Genomic DNA, 21,356 nt, shown 5'->3' with positions numbered 1-21,356 from the left:
AACTCAGGGAATTCTATATTCCCTGTGTCTCCAGCTCGTGAGGTACAACATGCTCAAATCACCTCCCAGGGCCGTTCAGGAGACACATCTGGCCATGGGCTGTGCTTTGTCCTTTCCCAGGACCTGCATCCTCCCAGCCCCAGCAGGATGGAGCTGTGGAGGAGCTGAAACCCCCAGCTTCCTCCTTGGAGCTTCCCTTATTCCCTGCACAGGTTTATCTGCGTGGCCTTGAGCTCAGGGCAAACAGCAGTGGCTCTGCTGGAGCACACGCTGCCTCCTCCTGTCCTTCCAGCCTTTTGGGAGCTCAGGATGGAAAACATGGGGCTGCCACACAGATCCAGGCTGGGGGGATCTATTTTCCAACAGCACTGCCCCCCCCCCCAGCCTGTCCTTTGCCCCTGTTGCAGCACTGGATGGTGTAATCTGGGCTGGCTCCATCCCTGTGGGACCCAGCTGGAAGCAGGAACAGGGAGTCACCCTTTATGGCTGCAGGGGATCCAAGGGCTGTGCCCTCCCCAGGAGGGACCCTCTGCCCTGTCCCAGCAGCCCTGTCCCACTGCTTGTCCTTGGAGCAGCAGAATTCCCTGTGCCTCGTTCTGTGCCATCTCCGAGGAGCAGCAGCCCCAGGGCGGGCACGTCCTTTCCTGTTTTAGCCCTGCCCGGATACCATCCCCCAGGGAGCAGACCCCAAAAGAGGCCAAACCCACTTGCACAAGCTGGGAGGGGCAAGAAGGCCAGGAACTGGGGTCCTGGCAGCAGCTGCTGCCCCGTGGCCTGTTGGATACAGCTGATGGTGGGCTCTCCTTTTCCTGAATGAGGAGGGGGAGCCTCCAGGTGCCGAAAGCCATTAGTGGGGTTCCTCCAGGGTGATCCTTCTTGGTTCATCTTCCCAAGCCTTCAGTGGGGGCAGCAAGGACCATCAGGAAAAGGAAGTCATCCTGGGACAGCAGCAGCTCCTACAATCCCTTGAAGTGATTTCTTTTTTATGCAGCAGGAAGTGTGGACACACTGGAAGCGAGGGGCTGGTTGGAATCATGGAGCAGACAAGGAATTTCCCTCCAAATTTATTCAATGGCACGGTTCTTGCCCCGCCTCCAGCTTCTGAAGGCAAAGCAATATGGGTCTGATCCATCCAAATAGCACAGCAACATTTCGAGGAGTTATTCCAAATGATCTTCCAATATATAAAATACAATTTACAGACGGTCCCCAACTTTTATACAAAAAAAAAAAAATAGCTTTTTTTTTTTTTTCCCTTGTACAAAATCCCTCATCAGCAGGTTACAGACAATCAGCTGGGAACAGGAGGCCCAGCAAGTGGTTTTCATGGTGTAAGTTGGAGTGTGATGCAACAATGGTGTTTGTCCATAAGTCTCTCTCTCTCTCTCTCTCTCTCTCTCTCCATGGAATTCACCGCATGTTTTGCAAGATATTCCTGAAGTTTTCCAGTTCTTTCACGCTGGTTGAAACCCTGTGTGCAAGGAAAGCAAAAGGGAAACGTTACAGCACCATTCACATGATGAATTATTTAATATCTGAGAGAAAGGGGCTGCAACAAGCAAGGCAGCTTCTCGGGAGGAGAGAATTTAGAATTCCAGCTAAATTAGGTTCTGGTTCCAACCAGGCCCTTCACTAATTTCACAGCCGCTTTTTAAAGCAAACACTGGGAATCCCAGTGGAACAGGATGTTGCAGCAGTGATCAAGCACATTAAGGACAGGTCAAGAAACAGGCTGGAATATTCCAAGCTGCACAGGCAGGTCCTGGATTCTCCTGGCAATATTGTTTGCCAGAAACTCCAGGTCTGTCAACACCACAGAGTGCTAATGTACAACCAGAGCATCCTGAAATCCCCTCGTAAAGGCCTCGTTATCCTCCTTTTCTGCCAAAAACTCCTCATCCAGCTCTCCACAGGGGCTGGACAGATGGATTCCTGTTAAATGCAGTCATGGCAAATGGATCTGGAAATGAACTGGTGGAAGGAGAGCTCTGAGGAGAGCAGCCCTTGTCTGGGACGACGTGCTCTGAGGACAGTCACATAGTTCCTTAAAAAATTACCAAATTCTTTGTATCTTAACACAAATGCTTCCTTGAATTCCTTACAGAAAAATAGAGTATAAAGTTGTTTGAAATTTTTCCAACTGCTGCAGTCCATATGAACAATATCTGGTATCTGAGACAGCATGATAAGAGCAAGAGTCACCCCCAAAATTGCTGAGAAGAACTGACTGTTAGAGCTGAAATGGGATGTAACACAGCAGTCTGTGTAAAAGTAGAGGGAAAAGCCTCAAACTCACCTTCCAAAGGCATTAAATAAGGCCACAATTTCCTGTCTGGTCAGCTGGAACCCATAGGAAGGGCCACTCTCAGGCATCTTTTCAATGAGGTTCTCAGAGAAGAGGATCTTCAGGGCTGTTCCCAAGCCCTGTGTCTGTGCAAGGATCAAACGGGATCATTTAACAGCAGGGAGACACCCAGGGCCTGATTCAAGTTTAGTTCTCCATCTCTGCAACATCATCTTAACAGGGTAAGAGGATTTTACTCAACCCAGAGGCTCTGCACCCCCTCCCCTCTCCTGGGGAGCGGCAGGTTATCCCAGTTTCCAGCTGCAAAGGCCACAGGCAGCTGGACAGGTAAGGAACCAAGCAGCCCTGAGCTGTATCTGGGTATCCAAGAACCACCTCCACACATGAGTCCCATCACCAGGAGCTTCCAGACAGGCTGGTGACAAATCTTACCTGCAACTTCCCCCACAGCCGACATTTGAAGCAGCCAACACAGTCCATGATCTTGGAAATATTCTTGAAGTGCAGCCTAAATTCCTCCTGGGGGAAAAGACATCCACGTTGATCATGGTTATGCCCCAAACCCTGCATTATTCCCAATTAATCCTGGACTTCAGAGTTAGGGGAAAAGCTTCCTGAAAGTAGCAATTACCTTTAGTTTAGCAGCTTCCTTTTTGTTCCCTGCAAAGAAGGAGTTTTCATCAAAATGCAGCGGGAAAGACCTGGGAGGGAATGAAAGAGAGTTTTATTTCTCCCCAGGATGTTTGGATGGCTGAAGTCCTGGTCAGGTGTGAGGATAAAACAGAGGTGTGAGCCACTGGACATTCTAATCTTGGACCCAACCCCAAAGGGGGTTGGAATGAGATGATCTTCAAGGTCCCTTCCAACCCAAACCATCCTGGGATTCTACTACCTCTTTCAATCTGAGCTGGCATCTCACCTTGGAGACATTTCCAGCAATTGCTCAATGGTTTTGAAGCAATTTCAGCCTGTTTTCCAACAGACACAAGCACAGGAGTGTGACCAGATAAATTCAAACGTTGATCACAACAGGAGACACCCCATTTCTGCCTGGTTCTGGTATCTCCCATTCCTCTTACTCCAAATTCCATCCAATAGCCCAAACCTCTGTTACCAACACATTTTGGACGTTTTTGTAGTCAAAAAGCCAGGACTGGTATCCCACAGATGAGTCACACAGGTGGCCAATTTTAGTAGGTCTGGCACATAGGCAGTGATTAAATTCAATTCTGCTCAATCCAAAATGCACCCAAGACTATTAAACCCTGGGACTAATTAAACTGTGGGACTAATCACCCAAATCTTGCTATTTGCATACAGATATTAATGTTCTCCCACCAAAACTACACTACTGGTACAATGTCCCTGCTCCTTACAGGGAGGTTGGACTAGATGACCTTTAAAAGGTCCCTTCCAACCCAAACCATTCCATGATTCTATGATCCTTACTGCACAAATCACTCCAGGAAGGAACCCAAAACCTGCCTTTCTAGGAGCTTTATGTGACAATCACACTCAGACATCCCAGGGTTTCCAGAGCCACTGTCCCCAGGTCCCAAGTGTAATTACTTGGCCAGGTGGAGAATTTCCAGCAACAGGTCTTTCATTTCCGCATCCTGGCTTTCATTCCCTGTGTACAGCCGGAACCCCGGGCGCTCAAAGAAGGGCAGCACTTTGGAAAGGGCCCTCAGCTCGATCAGGTAGAGGAAATAGAGGTTCTTGAGCCTTCTGGGACCTTCCCCTCTGGTGAGAACTTCATCAAACCTCTGCTGGAACTCGGTGACGTTGGGGCCCCATCTCTTCTCTGACCACGTATCTGAGGGAGAAAAGGAAACCCCGAAGACATGAGGTGGGTGGGTTTAGTTCTGGTTCAACTCCTCCCACGTGCACAAGCTCAATGGTGAAACATGATTCCAGCCAGGGAGATCCAAGTCTTCCTGAGTCACAACCCTTTCACTGACCCAAATTCATTCATAAATGGTACAAAGTTTAACCATTCATTTAGGTGACCTCTGAGATTATTGAGTCCAAACTTTGACCAAACACCACCTTGTCACCCAGACCAGAGCACTGAGTGTCACATCCAGTCTTTCCCTGAACACCTCAAGGGATGGTGACTCCACCACTTCCCTGGGCAGCCCATTCCAATGTCTGACAACCCTTTCCATGAAGAAATTCTTCCTGAACATTTTTCAGGAGAGGCATAATTTTAACCCAGTTCAAACCCCAACAAACACAGAGCTCCTGCAGACCTTTCTCAGGAGGTTCCTGAGTCTTCCTAATGATCAGGGAAACCTTAAGAGAATTCCTGATGATATGGAAAAGCAAGAGAACAGAAGCATCCAAGGATCAGAGGAGACTGGCCTCTATTTTCCACTATCAAGCCCACAAAGGATATTTCTGTTGCTCATCCTATTGTCTGCTTAAGATTATACAAAGTATGTAGTGGAAGATGTAATAGTCTTATCAAGCTGATGTCATAATCCCAGTTCATCTCTTTGATGTTTCCCTGTTATTCCATTTCCCAACTCCAGCGTGGTCTAACTCACATCAAGGTGAGGCCTCTGTGGGCTGCAGAGACTTAAGTGTAATTATTTACTTAAATCTAAGTGACTTACCCAAAATTCCAACAGCTATCACCTTGATTTTCAACCCCAGGGCTGAGATTTGGATTCCTCAGGTAGCTACTTATGGACCAAAGCACGGAAAGGCAATGGAAATGGCAGGTGGAAATGGATCAAGGGTCTTGGGAAAGCCCAGCCAAGCATTTCACAGCCCAGGTGAGGTTATTGCTGAACTGGCCACCGTAAAACCAGGCTAGGAAGGGACAGCCTGGATGCACAGTGAGAAACCCACTCCAAAGCAACCCTGGAGCAAGAACAGAAGGAATATGTGCTGGAAGTCTTGGTACAGAGCACGGCCCAGACCTGAAGGCATGTGGCAACATGCTACACAACCTGGGTGCTGAGGGAGGGAAGAGAAGAGCACAGGAGGCCCAAATCCTGCTGGAACGGGCTCCTAACAGCATTTAGTGGAGCCATGGAAGTGTCCATTTGGGATTGAGGCAGGAGGGCTGGGGCAGGAAGGTGCATTTACCTTGTAGGAGGTACCTGGCACTGAGGTGGATGTTGATGCTGGCGTGGAGACCAGAGATGAGCCTGTAGAAAGCTCGTTTCTCCACACAGACACCTGCAAGGAGATGAAATGAGCCCTTTAAGACACTGAAAGCATCTGCTGGATTTTCTCCTCTGGGCTGTGAGGCAGGAATTTAATCTCACTGAGTGTGGCCATCAACCCCCCGCCCCCCACCACCACTCCCTGGCCAGTTTGTGTCCATCCCAGGAAGACCAACCAAGTTTAGACCCAGGATTACCTTTCAGCCACTTGTAAAATGTGTGCCCTGGAAGAGAAAGGAAAACACACATCAGTCTGAGGGTACAGCCTTGATGCCCTGACACCACCTCCAAGGCTGTTCCCAGAGGACCTCTGCCCACTCCAGTTGGCAGAAACAGGGAAAGGAGCATTAAAAGAGCATGAAAATGGTTTTCCTGCCCACCCTTCTGAGTGCTGCCTCTCTAACATGGCGTGGCAGCAGCTCAACACAGCACGTGGGCTTTCCCCAGGGGCTGGGGGGGCAGAACAGTTGGGAAAAATAAGGATCATGGATTGCTTTCCTCTTCAGGGCAGAGTGGGGAGAGGGATATTTTTGTAAAACAAACAAACCAAACAACCGAAAAAACCACGGAGTGCAACCAAGTGTGTACAATCACACAAGTCAGGGTTTCTGCTACATATTTGGAAGTAATCTGGGGAGCATAAAATGATTTGAGGATGATTTGGAGACAAAAAGATGCTGTGTAGCATGGAGAGCTCCAGGGAACAGCCTAAGGGAGTTGGGCACCCAGCTCCTGTCAGCTGGCCCGGGCTGTTGGGATTCTGAGTCTTCTCCAAGCTTTCTCAGCAATAAGCACTGAAAAAAACCCCACAGCACAAATCCCGTTCCTGAAGGCTTCCCACACTTCAGTGACTGACATCAAACAGGACTTGTGTTCTTAAAACGCTGCTGGTGGACTTTTTAAGACCTTCCCATGAGGATTGGCTGGGACAGGGAGCTCAGAGGGAACTGCTCAGAGTCCTCTTCTCTCTGTCACCAGTGACAGGACCCCAGGGAATGGCTGGAGCTGTGTCAGGGGAGGGTTAGGTTGGATCTCAGGAAAAGGTTCTTCCCCTAGAGGGTGGCTGGGCACTGACCAGGCTCCCCAGGGCAGTGGTCATGGCCCCAAGGCTGCCAGAGCTCAAGGAGCTTTTGGACAACGCTCTCAGGGACAGGGTGGGATTGTTGGGGTGTCCTGGGCAGGGCCAGGAGTTGGACTGGATGATCCTTGTGGATCCCACTCAGGATTTTCCATGATTCTATAACTCTCCAATTTCTGGTTTGCCTGACTAATGTTTTTGCACTATCTAATGGCACAGCTCAGGAGAGCACAAGAGAGACACATCTGTTTCTGTTATCAGTAAAAGCAAACAGGGCCACTCACCTTCATCATCTCCTGGTGGGAAAAAAGCACAAGTGGTGGAGAGAGAGAGAGAGAAAGAGGATAAAAAAATTAAACACGACCAAAATTAAACTCCAAAGCACAAACTCTGCTCTGTTAATCTGCTCTGACAAAAGAAGGAGCCTCTCCAGGGAGGTTTAGGAATGTTCTGAACACAGAAAACTCCAAGTGCAGCAGTGAAGACACTGGATGAGCAACAGTGCTGAGTAACCTGAGCAGTGCAGGAGGGATCAATATTTGCAAAGGAAGTAAAACCTGATATTTCCAAGGACACTGCACACTTCCTTCAGCAGTCTTGCTCCTGAAGAGCCAATCCTTTGCACCAGGGTCAAAGGAGGGGGAAAAGAACCTCCATGGTTCGGGGAAAAATAAAGGGATCATGGCAGAGGGTACTGCTGGAGGTGTTCAGGTCACACGGGTGAGGAGTGAGGTTGATGATATTCTCATGCTTCCAAACCCCTTCCCTACTTCCAATTACACTGTCCAGCCTTGGGTCTAGGGCAGAGCTTCTCTTCCTGGGTGGTTTCCATGGAGGATCCCAGCCAGGTTCTCATCTCAGTCCGTCACAGATGGTTTGGCACTGCCAAGTACAGAAACCAGGGAGAGCTCAGGGGCCAGCCCTGCTTCTTTGTCCCTCCAAAACTCACATTTCTTCCAGGAGTGGGGGGTCAGATACCCTTTCTCCATGATGGATGCTAGAAAAACCCACTTCCAGGTGCCATAAAGCTCTACACTTAACCAAGAGCTACAAAATATTTCTCATCCAGTAAGAGAAGCAGCTCAGAGGGCATTTGCTGCTCCTGGAGCTGGGATCAGTTCACTACTAACCCACTTAGCGAGATAAATAAGTGACTCACCTCTACCAGATGCCAAAGGTCTTTTTACATTCTGAGGCCTAAGAGGGGGAAAAGATATCATTTAAATAAGACATGTAAATAAGTTGCTGTCCCCTTACTGTGCAGACAGAGCAGAAGTAGCTACTTCTGCAGTCAAACAGCCTGAGGGGATCTAAAAAACCCTTTCTGTGCTTTAGCTTTGCTAAGGCAGGGAAAGGAAAAGAGCAAAATGTGAATTTCTGTGGGGGTTTTTTGGTGGGGTTTTCTTCTTTTTTTTTTTTTAGAAAAAAAACAGGCAGGAAAACATGGTGCAACATGAGGCACTCAGGGGGTGGCCACACGAGCACTGACAGCCCTCCCTGCACAGGCACAGGAGGATGGGGATTAATTCCTGCCCCTCTGTAGGAATCAGGCTCGTGGAACTTGTCTCCCAAAGCACCTACTTGAAGCAGTTTTCCTCATAAATGCTGTTCCAGATTTTCCAGGCGTCCGGCCCCTTGTAGCCCGTGTAGCGTTCCGGGTTCAGGAGTAAATCCACATACTCGGCATCAGGAGAGTAGATGTCTGTGAAGGGCAGTGCTGGGTCAGTGACAAGGAACTTCTGAAGGGAAAATGACATTTTCCAAGGCTGATCCAGCCACCTCTTCTCTAACTTTGCCCAACACAAGGCCCTGAGCACTAATGAAGCTTTATCAGGAATATTCGCATATTGCTTTCAAAATACTAAGGGAAATGGGGGGTGGAAAAGAGCAGAAATGTTATTTATGCTCCAGGCTTGTTGGAATATCACACATTGGCCTGGAAGTTGGGGCTGTTTAACCTGGAGAAGATTGTGTTGGAGATCTCAGAGCAGCATTCCAGGATATGAAGGGGGCTACAAGGAAGCTGGAGAGGGGCTCTGCATCAGGAACTGTAGGGATGGGACAAGAGAGAATGGCTTCAAACTGATAGAGGGAAGGGTTAGATGGGATATTGGGAAGGAATTCTTCCCTGTGAGAGTGATGATGCCCTGGCACAGGTTGCCCAGAGAAGCTGTGGCTGCCCCTGGATCCCTGGAAGTGTCCAAGGCCAGGTTGGATGGGGCTTGGAGCAACCTGACCTAGTGGAAGGTGTCCCTGCCCACAGCAGGGGGTGAATGAGCTGGGCTTTAAGGTCCCTTCCAACAGACACCATACAATTCCATGATTCTGACTTCTGCAGAAGTGCTTAAAACCCCATCCCAAGACTTTCCAGCTCCAGCACGTCCCCGTACCATCAGCCTCACAGAAGCTCTCCGAGGAGTCGTCGTGCCGCGTCCACTGGAGCACTGCCTCCCGGGTCTCTGTGCTGCAAGAAACAGGTAGAAAAAGACCATCAGGGAGACCACTGATCCCAGGTGTCCTTCAAGGACAAGGAAGGATTGTGGAAGAAGAAGTCAAACCTCAAAGAGTCATCGACGGCTCCGAGTCTCTCGGCTTCCTCACACTCCCCATCGCGGTTATTGGCTTCTTCCGAATACTGGGTGGGAAAGAAAAAGGGGTGGGGAGGGATGAGGATTAAAAAGGAATTATTTTTTTTTTTTGCTGTTATAATTCTGCCTTTAATGCACTAAACAGGTGAAGCACCAGGAACACTTTTATGATTCACCCCACCCTGTTTTTCCATGGGATGTCTGCAGGTATCCAGAGGCTTATGCAACGGTGATGAGTCTCGCAGGGACTCAGGGCAGCCTCTGGCACTGCCACAGGAGCATTTTGTGGTGACACGTGCCCTTGGAGAGATGTCAGGAATACCTGACTCCAGGACAGCCACCTCAGAGTCTCTATAGCACCCCAAACACTTGAAGAGCGTAAAAGTCCAGTCAAAGAGCATCCTGACAAACACTGACCCTTCCCAAACCCAGTTCTGGGCACTGGTGAGGCACCACAAATCCTGGATCAGTTTTGGGCCCCTCACAACAAGCAAGATATTGAGGGGCTGGAGCGTGTCCAGGGAAGAAAACAGAACTGGGGAAGGGTCTGGAGCAGCAGGAGCAGCTGAGGGAGCTGGGGGGGCTCAGCCTGGAGAAAAGGAGGCTCAGGGGGGACTTTCTGGCTCTGCAATTGCCTGACACAAGGGGGGAGCTGGGTGGGAGTCGGGCTCTGCTCCCAGGGAACAAGGAGCAGGATGAAAGGAAACGGCCTCAAGCTGAACCAGGGGAGGTTTAGATTGGATATTGGGAAAATTTCTTCATGGAAATGGTTGTCCACCACTGGAACAGGCTGCTCAGGGCAGTAGTAGAGTCACCATCCCTAGAAGTGTTCAAAAAACACGTGGATGTGGCACTTGGGGACACGGTTTAAGGGTGGACAATGGTGGTGGTGGGTTGATGGTTGGACTTGGTGATCTCAAAGGTCTTTTCCAGCCTTACCAATTCCATGGCACAGAACTGGACCTACAAGCTGCGTCAGAGACAGACCTACCTTGTAACTTCCGGATCTGATTCCATCAGGGACTTCATCCTGAAAGACAAAACGGAGCATGTGCCACGTGTGGGGCTCATGAGGCCCTTCAGCCTCATCTTTGGGGAAGATTAGGAAGGTGACCACAGTTTCTAGGAGTGAGAAGGTGTAAGCCCAGCTCACCACACGTCCAGCACCTCACCCCTCCCCAGACTAAGGTGAAGCAACGTTCTTAGTGGTTTATTTTGATTTTTTCCAAGATCCCTCTTCCCCAAAGGCTGCTACACATCAGATTCTGCTTTGCTTATCCAAGTGCAAGGTTGGGAAAGCCAATATAAACTTCAGGGGAGCTGGAATTGCCTCTGATCAGCTGATGTCTGGCACCACCTTCCTGGCAGGAGCCCAGGTGCCTCCTCAGACGTTGCATCCACCAGCCCCTGACACACATCATTCCAAAATGTCCCTCTTACCACTCCAACATGGAATGTCAGCCCTACCAGCCCCACGCAACCAGGCCCTAAATTCCCCTCAACTTCCATTTCCTCCATGAGTAGGAAGGCAATAAAACCACTCTTATGACACAGGAGATAATACTGTGATGGCCAGGAGCACAGGAAGAGAAAAATTAGGCAATAAGAGTTATTTTTGTTGCTTTTGGAATGAAACGGACCCAAATGCAAATAATTAAGAGCAGCAGTGACAGTCAGTTCTTAAAATAAGAACAACTTCTAGCTAATAGTTAATTGTAACATAACTCCACCATACTGGTCATAATTATTACCAAAAATAGATTTTTTTTTAAAGAAGAACAAAAAGGTATTTAAAGAACATCTAGGGTTATTTTGAAGGGGGGGGAAATCATCATTCCATTTTAGGACTCAAGAATGAGGGGGCAAGACAGTCTTTGCTGGCTGCCAACCCCTTGGCTGGGGGCATTTCACCACCTCTATCAACCAGCCACCAAGCTGGGATTCCCTCACCTTCTCATCCCCTTCTTTTTGGGAAGACACCTGCAGTCAAGATGTTTTCTTTTAGCTCAGGGAACAAAACCCTTTTAGCCAGGCTACAGGGAGAAGATTGTACTGGGAACCAGAGGACTCTCAAAGAGCCATTTCACATAAAAAGAGAGGGCTGGAAAGGGCTGGAAAGCCAAAACTAAATCCCAGAGCAGCTGGGCCAACAGGGTGAAATCCTGGCAATGAACACAAAAACAATAGTGGGTTTGCCCCCAAACCATCTTACTTATGGAAAAACTAAAAGAGGAGAAGTTTAGTGTCAACTATTACGAGCCCAGCCTGTCTTGAAATTTCCAGAATTTAATATTTTGGCCTTTCTGATGGAGATCAGTATTGCTGCACCCAGGAAAGCTCCATCAGAGCCCTAATTTTGCTATAATTGTGATAACAAGATTAAGTCACTTATCTGCTGCTCCCTTTTGGTCTGCAAAAAAAAAAAAAAAAAGATAAAAATGGATGTAGAAGAATGTATTTGGTACTTACAGAGGGGCAGGGCTGGACAGCACAATCCCTCATTCCACAGTGACTGTTGTCATCCCAGAAAGGACAAGGTTTCTTCAGGTTTACCTGCAAATGACATATCAATCCTATTCCACATCTCCTCCAGGCAACCAAGCCAACCTTCCACTCCACAGTTTTCCAACACAGATGCCCAGTGTGCTTTCCCACACAGGCATTTCCATCATTCCAAAATGCTCCGAGGGCTGGAGCCCCTCTGCTCTGGGATGGGCTGGGAGAGCTGGGGGTGTTCACCTGGAGAAAGGGAGGCTTCCAGGGAAAACTTAGAGCCCCTTTCCAGTGCCTAAAGGGGCTCCAAGAGAGCTGGAGAGGGACTTTGGACAAGGGCCTGGAGTGACAGGTCATGGGGCAGTGGCTTCCCACTGCCAGAGGGCAGGGTTAGATGGGATATTCAGGAGAAATTCCCAGCTGTGAGGGTGGTGAGGCCCTGGCACAGGTTGCCAAGAGAAGCTGTGGCTTCCCCTGGATCCCTGGAAGTGTTCAAGGCCAGGCTGGATGGGACTTGGAGCAACCTGGCGTGGTGGAAGGTGTCCCTGCCCAGGGCAGGGGGTTGGAATGAAATGAGCTTTAAAGTCCCTTCCAACCCAAACCATTCCAGGATTCCATGGTTCTATGTTTTATTCAGATCAATCATAGTGTTTCTGTTACAAATCCCAACACTGGGAGGGAAAAGGACACTGACTTCCATCAGTGAACTCAATGCCTGGGAACTAACCCAGGTTTTCCATGTCAGTGGGGTGACACTGGGAATCCTCTTATTATGGATCTCCAGTCATCAACATTTTTAAGTAACAGCTCACCAAAAGAAGTCATTTCATTGGTCTGCTGGATAAGTTCTTAAGAGGGAAAAATGCATAAGAAAATATCTTTAAAATCATGCATCTTACAGGCATCTTAAGATTCTTCTCATAACAGAAGGGTCCAACTTACTGACTGCAACCTTAAAAGATCAGGGTTAAAATGTAAGTACCTGATTTCTAAAAAGATCAGCAATAAGTTCAAGGCGGATTAAAAAAAAAAAAAAAGAAAAAAGACAGCAACACACACATAAATACAATTCTTGTATAAGAAAATTACCTTGTAGTATCTAAAATAGTCGCTTTCCAGGAGTTGATTCAGTCTAGGGAAAAGTTTGTAGTTGTTGAAGCCATCTATGGTTTCTACATCACAGGTGCAGTCATCTAAATAACCAGTAACCTGGGGGACAAAAATACAATAAATCAAACAATCAAACATGAACAACTTGGCCACTACCTTTTAACACTGCAGGCAATAAAACGATTCATAGTTTTCTTTCCTTTTACCAGCGAGTCAACTAAGTTTAACCAGAATGGACATGGCAGCTGTAAGAGCTGTGGGCCACAGAGTGCCAGCTCAGGTTCCACTCTGGATCAGCCTCAGGAGGTTGTTCCTGTAGGATAATAGGCAGGTGGGAGCTGGTGTTTGCATAAGGGACCAGTTGGGCAACAATGACACCACTGAGAGGCCTCAAAGAAAGTCCTTGTGGATCATCAGCTGTGCTGCAGCCACTGATTTGACTTAATCAGAACCAAGCTGATTAGAGGGATGGAGCAGCTCTCCTATGAGGAAAGGCTGGGAGAACTGGGAATGTTCAACCTGTTGGGGTGACCTAATTGTGGACTTCCAGTACCTGAAGGGAGCCCACAAGAAAGATGGGAGAGAGATTGTTTAGAAGGGCCTGGAGTGACAGGACAAGGGGTTATGGATTCACATTGATAGAGGGAAGGGTTAGATGGGATATTGGGAAGAAATCCTTGACTGTGAGCGTGGGGAGGCCCTGGCACAGGTTGCCCAGAGAAGCTGTGACTGCCCCTGGATCCCTGGAAGTGTCCAAGGCCAGGACAGTGCTTGGAGCAACCTGGGATAATAGAAGGTGTCCCTGCCCATAGCGGGGGGTTGGAACAAGATGGGCTTCCAACCCAAACCATTCCAGGATTCTGTAATTAACTGCAACAGTCCCCCTCTGATCTCAGAGAGCCATTTAGCAGGAAAACACCTGTTCTAAATCTGATGGAGAAAGCCAATCCTTCTTGCATCATCCTGAACAACTCAACAGGGTTTGTGCAAGCCTTAGAGTAAAAAAAAAAAAAAAAAGAAACTGAAAAATTCAGCTGTGCTTCCTGACACGTTGGTCACTGCCTGATGACAAAGTTGCACAACACAGAAGCAGTTTTGTTTCCCCCACGCCCCCAGTGAGCACTTGGGGAATCATAGAATCATTAAGATTGGAAAAGCCATCAAAGATCAAGTCCAACTGTTCCCCCAGCACTGCCAAGGCCACCACTGACCCATGTCCCCAAGTGCCACATCCACACAGCTTCTAAATCTCTCCAGGGATGGTGAATCCACCCCTGCCCTGGGCAGCTGTGCCAGGGCTGGACAACCCTTCCCATGAAGACATTTTCCCTAATAGCCAACCTAAACCTCCCCTGGTGCAACTTGAGGCCATTTCCCTTTGTCCTGTCCCTTGTTCCCTGGGAGCAGAGCCCAACCTCTCCCCGGCTCCCCCCTCGTGTCAGGGAGTTGCAGAGCCAGAAGGTCCCCCCTGAGCCTCCTTTTCTCCAGGCTGAGCCCCCCCAGCTCCCTCAGCTGCTCCTCATAATTCACCAAGAGCTCCACAGCAACTCAAACAAAACCATTAGAATTACCACCGTGGAAATGAAGCTGTGAGAAGCGAGGCAGAAATGGAGCACAGAGTCACATGAAACAGGGAGGTGGGGGAAAAAAATAGCCAGAATTCCCTACTCCACTGGAACAGGTCAGTTTTGTTAAGGGATGATTTAGAGGCTTTCTCATATTTGGAGTGTTTACATTGAAGCCCAGTGCGTCACCCTCACACATTTATTGAATTCTGTCCTGCATTTTGCATGTTAATGAAGATTAACAGCGATTTAAGCTTTCCACTAGGCTGAATCACCCCTGTAAAAATAAAAACAGTAGCAATTTGCTAATCCAGTTACCCAATTTAAAGCTGTTTCTAAAGTGTATATATATAGAAGGAACACATCAAAACAACAGACCGCAACAAACCACCAACCAACCACATTTTTATTTCCTGGAAACCTGGCATCCTTTGAGGCAGGCAGCTCATAGGCTGGGTCTAAAAGTGGCCTACAAAAAGATTTGGGATAATCTTCAGCTGCTCTCCGTATCCACGCTCAGCAAACATTCCCTCCACGGGAATGACGTCCCTGTAAGAGCATCGGAGAGGCCGCCAAGCCCCCAACTGAAGCACCATCTGGGCCTGTCTTTGCTCAGCCCAGTGACCAATTCAAGCCAGAACCATCCTCATCCTGAAAATAATCCACGGTGAAGCACTGCAGCTGACCCCAAAATACTTAGGACTAGATGGGGGGTCATGCCTTGGAGATCTCCAAAGATCCACTCCTTGGTTTATTGAAGCACTGGTGGGATGATTTGCCCCACTGGCACCATGAACACACCCGTGGGGGCAATGGGCAAAATCTTCTCAGGAAGAATTTCTTCATGGAAAGGGTTGTCAGCTATTGGAATGCGAGATGGTGGAGGTGTCCAAGGAACAACCTGCTGTGGCACTCAGTGCTCTGGTCTGGGTGACAAGGTGGAGATGGGTTACAGGTTGGACTCGACGATCTTGGAGGTCTTTTCCGACCTCAGTGACTCTGTGCTTCCGTGGAAGTGCTGGGGAAACTCCATCCTAAGGAAAACTCCTTCCTCCAAGGATTTCAGTCAGGCTGTGCAGAAATGGGCAATTTCCCCAGGCTGTGTGTGTGCCCAACCCACCAAAATTCACAGCCAAAGGAACAGGAGGACAGAACCAAGAATGCCAAGAGCCAAAGCTCCTCAGAGCCCAGATGAAAGCCCCAGTGATGCCAGTACCACACAGACCTGCTTTAGGACACAGGGGAGACCACTTGGCAGGGTATGGGCTTCATCCCAGAAGTCCCTTCTTGCTCCATGACCACCTTCCATCCCAGACTCCATTTTTCTGCCAAACTCACTTGGTTTGGACTTCAAATCCTGCTGCCAGAGTAGCTGAGCTACAACACACGTCAAACATGCCCTACAACGTGTGGTGCCTTAAAACACCTCTCCCCGCCCTCCAAAAGAAATATTTACCTACCTCTCCAGCTGGCAGGGTAATTAGAACAGGCAAGTAATTAGAAGGGCTAAGATAAAACATGAATTGATCCAGCCCCAAACATGTGCCGAGAGCTTGCTGCCGTGGGTGAATCACCCCGGCCGTGGGTTTGGCTGGGTGTGAGATCCTGGCGCGAGGCTGACGGGCAGGGCTGGGTTTTCCCACCGGGAAGAGATGCAACGGAGCCGCCGGGACGGACGCGGTGCTGAGTAAGCTCCGAGGAAGGTGTGTGGCTGGAGCTGCGGAACAGCCGATCCCGATCCCGGAGCGCCGACGGACCCACCTCGTGTGCGTAACACAGGTGGGAACACCAACACACGTGGGCTCTGTGCAATCCTTGGGTTTGGCCCGTGCTTCGTCTCCCTTTGCCTCCATCCCGGGCTTCTGTGATCCTGCTCTTCCCACCTCTTCCTGCTCCCCCGAGCGTCACAGAAACATTCCCTGGATGTTTCTGGGCTGGATTCAGGGCTTTCTTCTTACTCTCACACCACAGCTGGGCGGGAAAGAAAGCAAACTCTTCCCTGCATCTCCCACTGGCAGCTACAACAGGGCACAGGGAAGGGAATGCCACAGGGCTGAGGAGTTGGGTTTAGCCTGTACCAACCTCCTGGGCAGTGCCAGCTCTTCTGGACAAGCCACACCAGTCCCGGGCTGATGGCGAGCAGATGCTTTCCCTGCTCCCTCAGAAACTTCCTTGCAGTTGCCCTGCTCAAAGGAATTGGATTTCAATGATCCTTGTGAGTCCTTCCAACTCAGGATATTCTATGATTCTATGAACTGATTTTTGGCTCTTCCTGCAGCGTTCAGTCCAGCCAGGCCTCCCTCTCATCCTTACCAGGCCACTTGGAGCAAGTAGCTGGCAGCCAGGTGAGGACAGTCATGCCCAGCACCTGGCCTGGAAGCAGTATATGCCATTCCAAGTGCTTTCTCCCCTGTGTTTTGCCCAGAAAACAAGGACTGGGGTTTCCGGAACTCACACAGAAGCAAATGTCACATGGAAGCCTCAGGATGAGGTTAAACCACGGAGGATGAAGTGCTGTCATAGAATCCCAGAATAGTTCAGGTTGGAAGGGACCTTAAAGCCCATCTCATTCCAACCCCTTGCCATGGGCAAGGACACCTTCTATTATCCCAGGTTGCTCCAAGCCCTGTCCTGGCCTGGAACACTTCCAGGGATCCAGGGGAAGCCACAGCTTCTCTGGGCAACCTGTGCCAGGGCCTCCCCACCCTCACAGCCAAGGATTTCTTCCCAATATCCCATCTAACCCTGCCCTCTGTCAGTTTGAATCCATTCCCCCTCGTCCTGTCACTCCAGGCCCTTGTAAATAGTCCCCCTCCATCTTTCCTGTCAGCTCCCTTCGGGTACTGGAAGGCCACAATCAGGTCACCTCTGAGCCTTCTCTTCTCCAGGCTGAACAATCCCAATTCTCTCAGCCTTTCCCCACAGCAGAGCTGCTCCATCCCTCTAATCAACTTGGTGGCCTGGAAGCTCCCTCTGAAGCCACCCCACAGAGACTGGGAACTGTGCTAGGAATGAATTCCTGCCCCGAAGGCTGCTGAGCGAACACCAATTCAACAAGAACGCAAGAGCAGCTTGAAAGTCTGTTCAGGTACCAGCGAGGAAACTCTCCATGCCCAGACTCACCCCTAATGACAGTGTCCTGACCACAAAAACATTCCCAAAGGGAATCAGCACTCTGCCAGACCGGAAACCTTGTCAAAATCCCCATCTGCCAAACACCTGCAGCACATCCTTAATGCAGCTGCATCAGCCTGTAAACAGCAAATGAGCAATAATTAACAGGAATATACCAAAGACAGTCATGGCTGAGTAAAGCAGTGATGCAAACAGGAATATCTGGGGGGGATGAGCTGCCTGTAAAGTTTGAGGGAACCCAGATATTGGAATGTTAATCAGAGCTTGGAAAGCAGAAGCAGCATGTGAAACTCAAAGTGTTTCTAGCAACAGATGGATGTTTCCAATAAAACTTTCAGGGCTGGTTGGCAAACCCAGTAAGTGAGATAAAATAACAGTGACAAAAGGCAGGTGAGGCTTTTGCCCTTGGTGCAGACAGACAGGAGTGCAATGCCCATTCCAGAATCATGGCCTGCTGAAGTCAGCACCTGGAACATCGTTGGAGCAGCGCTCTCAGAAGTGGCCCTTGTCAACTGCCCCAGCACGGGCTGATGGACAAGTCAGAGCTCTTCCAGTCACCCCATGTCAGGGCTTCCCTATCTGAGAAGCTCATGAGACAGCAAGAGATGATTCACAGGAGGAAACCAAAAGCTAAACCCAGGCCTTCAAGTATCCAAACAGAGGGGGGCAAAACATATCATTTAAGGCTTGTCCTGTATTTTCTTTGGTGGCAAATAAAAACCACCGGACCAGTTCTGTGCAAGATGATCGGCAGATTGTTTTTGACAAAAAAGATGAGGCAGCCCTCGGGTGTGATTTAAAAGGGTCAGTGGTTACAAAGAAATGCTGCCCCACATAACAGGCTTTCCTAAAGGTAATAAAAAATCTTGAACTGAACACTTGCACTGAAAGCTAAACCGAAGCACACGCTGCAACACAAAGGACAAGTGTGTTGCAATAACCCAACAGTGCAAAAAGTACATCAACAGTTCCTCCTGCCCGAGTAAAAGGGCCTGCCAGCCACTGCCATGCCAGAATGCCAGCCACTGCCATGCCAGAATGCCAGTTCATTTAGTGCTTACGACTCCTTATCCCATTCCATGCTCCTGACTCAACGTTCAGTCTTTAGGGAGACAAACTTCACTGATACCAGGAAGTTGCAAGCAAAAACTCTACAGAGATACAGACTCCAAATGCAGGTTTTTCAATTCTTTATCAACAAAGCTTGTATTTACCATCTCCACATGAAGCTGAATGTGTCAAGAGCCACCCCAGAAGGCAAAGCCAAAGCCAACTGCACAATTCCATTCGTCTTCTTTTTTGACTCTCCATTTCTGACCCACACCTAAGCACTAGAATTTTAATACAGAAAGGGCAGGCTTTATAAAAACTTTTATAAAAGGCAACAAAAAAAAAGCACTGAAGACACTGTAACATCTTCACTCCTTGATCTTGCAAATCTGCTTATCACAGGATCACGGAATGGTTCAGGTTGGAAGGGACCTCAAAGACCATCTCATTCCAACCCCCTGCCATAGCCAGGGACAGCTTCCACTAGACCAGGTTGATCCAAGCCTCATCCAACCTGGTCTTGAACACTTCCAGGGATGGGGCAGCCACTTTGCTTGCACAAGGTGAAGTCAGAAGGAATCTGCATAGTGATCTCTTCCCAAATCCAGCTGCTTGGTCAGCTGCACCCAGTTCTCTCCTTACTGTTCCTTAACAGAAGCTGCACCAAGTGCACTGGGCCAGGCAGTAACACCCCTGGCACACCAACAAAGGGAATTAACCCTGGAAAAGCTTTAAGGAGCAGAGCCCTGACAACAGCAGGGCAGGGTGGCAGCTGCCTGCTGCAGCCTGGACAGCTCTCTCCTGGACAGTAGAGCAGGCAGAAAGCAAGGCAGACCTGCGGGAAAGGGGATAAGGCAGCTCCCAGGCATTAGAGTAACAGACATCCCTGAAACATCCAGGAAGAGGCACCTGAGTGATTGGGGAAGAAATGCTCTCCAAGTTGGAGCACTTCCCTTTCCTTATGGGAGCAGGGAGATTAATGCAGTCAAGAAGGCATGAAAGAGAACCACAGAATCCCAGACTGCTTTAGGTGGGAAGGGACATTAAAGATCATCTCATGCCCCATGGGCAGGGACACCTTCCCCTATCCCAGGTTGCTCCAAGCCCCATCCAGCCTGGCCTTGAACACCTCCAGGGATGGGGCAGCCACAGCTTCTCTGGGCAACCTATGCCAGGGCCTTACCACCCTCACAATCAATAATTTCTTCCTAATATCCAATCTAAATCTACTGTCCTTTAGCTTAAAGCCATTCCTTGTCCTGTCACTCCAGGCCCTTGTCCCAAGTCCCTCTCCAGCTCCCTTGGAGCCCCTTTAGGCACTGCAAGGGTCTCCAAAGTCTCCCTGAAGCCTTCTCCAGGCTGAACACTCCCAGCTCTCTCAATCTTTCCACATAGGAAAGGTCCTCCAGCCGTCCAAGCATCTCCATGCCCTCCTCTGGACTCGCTCCAACAGCTCTATTTGCTTCCTGTGCCATGGACACAACACTCCACGTGGTGCATCCACCTCCCTCCCATCCCTTCCACTCCCGGCACTTCCCGCCGGGACACCGCGTCCCCCGGGATGTTCCCGCTCCCCTCATGCGCCGCCCCAGTGCCCACCCCGTGCCCGCGGCAGTGCCCACCTGGCAGAAGCAGCGCCTCTCGGCAGCGCCTTGGGGCAGCACCCCCGGCACCACCAGCACCAGCAGGAGCAGGAGCGGGATCCCGCCGGCTCCTCCCGCCGCCATCTCGCCGCTCCGGCCCCGGCAGCTCCCGGCCCGCAGGAGCCGCCCCGGTGCCACCGCCCCGCCCCGGGCCCGGCCCCGCCGGCGACGCGCGGCCCGGCACGGAGCGGCCGCGGGAGAGCCCCGGGGACAGCCCTGAGTCACCGCCGGGCCCCGCTGAGTCACCGCCGGGCCCCGCGGCCACACGGCGACACGGGGACGCGGCTGTCCTGCCACAGCCCTACGTGCTTCCCGGCTCCGCGGGGAAGGCGGGGATGGGGCGCTGGCCCTTCCTCACCCCGCGCCCTCACAGCCCCGAGGGCCTGAGAGCTCGCAGTCAGGCAAAAAGACAGAGTCTTAACTCAATAACCACTAGCTACGAGGGGGAGCTGATGCCGGTATGAAGTGGCCATAAATAGCCTTAAAGAATCACAGAATCGGAGAATTGATTCTGTTGTTGGAATTGCTGACCCACGAGGATCATCCAGTGCAACCCCTGGCCCTGCACGGGATGCCCCAACAATCCCACCCTGACCCTGAGAGCGTTGTCCAAACGCTCCTTGGGCTCTGTCAATAAAAATAGCCTTAAAGAAGAAAATGCTTAACACACTAAGGACCCGGTGGATGAAAAGCAAGGCTAATATTGAAAACCGAAGCAAACTTTTAATGAGTATTCACATAGATCAAATACCTTACGGCAACAGCGAACTAAATATCCTGGTCCGCTTGTATCCTTCACAATGACTGGAGAGAGAAAATTAGACCAAAAAAAAAAACCAAATTGACTTGAGTTACCTTTTGAATTGTGTTTCTGAACTATCCAGCACATTTTTCTGCCAAGAATCTGATCACCCATACTCTAATCCTTTACTCCTCCAAATCTTTAACCAATTTTGAACTACAAAATCTTATTATTTTGTGGCTGCCTCATCCCTCAAAGTCTTCAGGGCCAGGTTGTGTTGCAAAATGTGGAATAGGTAAAAGTTTTCTAAAGAAAGGATGTTCTTTAATGTTTGAGCTCTGTATAATTTCAAACATACTCAATAAGAAGGGAGATTTAATCCATGAAACAGAGAGCGGCCAACAAGCTTTAAGTGAGGTCCAGGTGTTAGAAAACCAAATTATTTGTGGGTGGAACCTTGTTAAGGTCAGG

The 21,356-nt window shown here is 49.7% G+C and overlaps 1 protein-coding gene across 1 annotated transcript; it reads right to left on the bottom strand.

The window, feature by feature from the left end:
* Positions 1-1,048: 1,048 nt before the first annotated feature.
* On the bottom strand, positions 1,049-20,464 carry ERO1A (endoplasmic reticulum oxidoreductase 1 alpha). The gene is made up of 16 exons (XM_064659682.1): positions 20,123-20,464; positions 12,730-12,849; positions 11,617-11,700; positions 10,139-10,177; positions 9,118-9,194; positions 8,950-9,023; positions 8,141-8,261; positions 7,719-7,756; positions 6,844-6,855; positions 5,679-5,705; positions 5,402-5,494; positions 3,875-4,121; positions 2,937-3,006; positions 2,738-2,824; positions 2,297-2,430; positions 1,049-1,471 (listed from the first exon to the last, which is right to left on the bottom strand). The coding sequence occupies exons 1-16, from the start codon at positions 20,225-20,227 to the stop codon at positions 1,411-1,413; spliced, it is 1,389 nt and encodes a 462-aa protein (XP_064515752.1). The 5' UTR covers positions 20,228-20,464; the 3' UTR covers positions 1,049-1,410.
* Between the last annotated feature and the right edge of the window lie 892 nt (positions 20,465-21,356).

The sequence above is a fragment of the Pseudopipra pipra genome, chromosome 6 (genome assembly GCF_036250125.1).
Source record: "Pseudopipra pipra isolate bDixPip1 chromosome 6, bDixPip1.hap1, whole genome shotgun sequence".
NCBI classification, from domain to species: Eukaryota; Metazoa; Chordata; class Aves; order Passeriformes; family Pipridae; genus Pseudopipra; species Pseudopipra pipra.
This window is presented reverse-complemented; position numbering and strand designations above follow the sequence as displayed.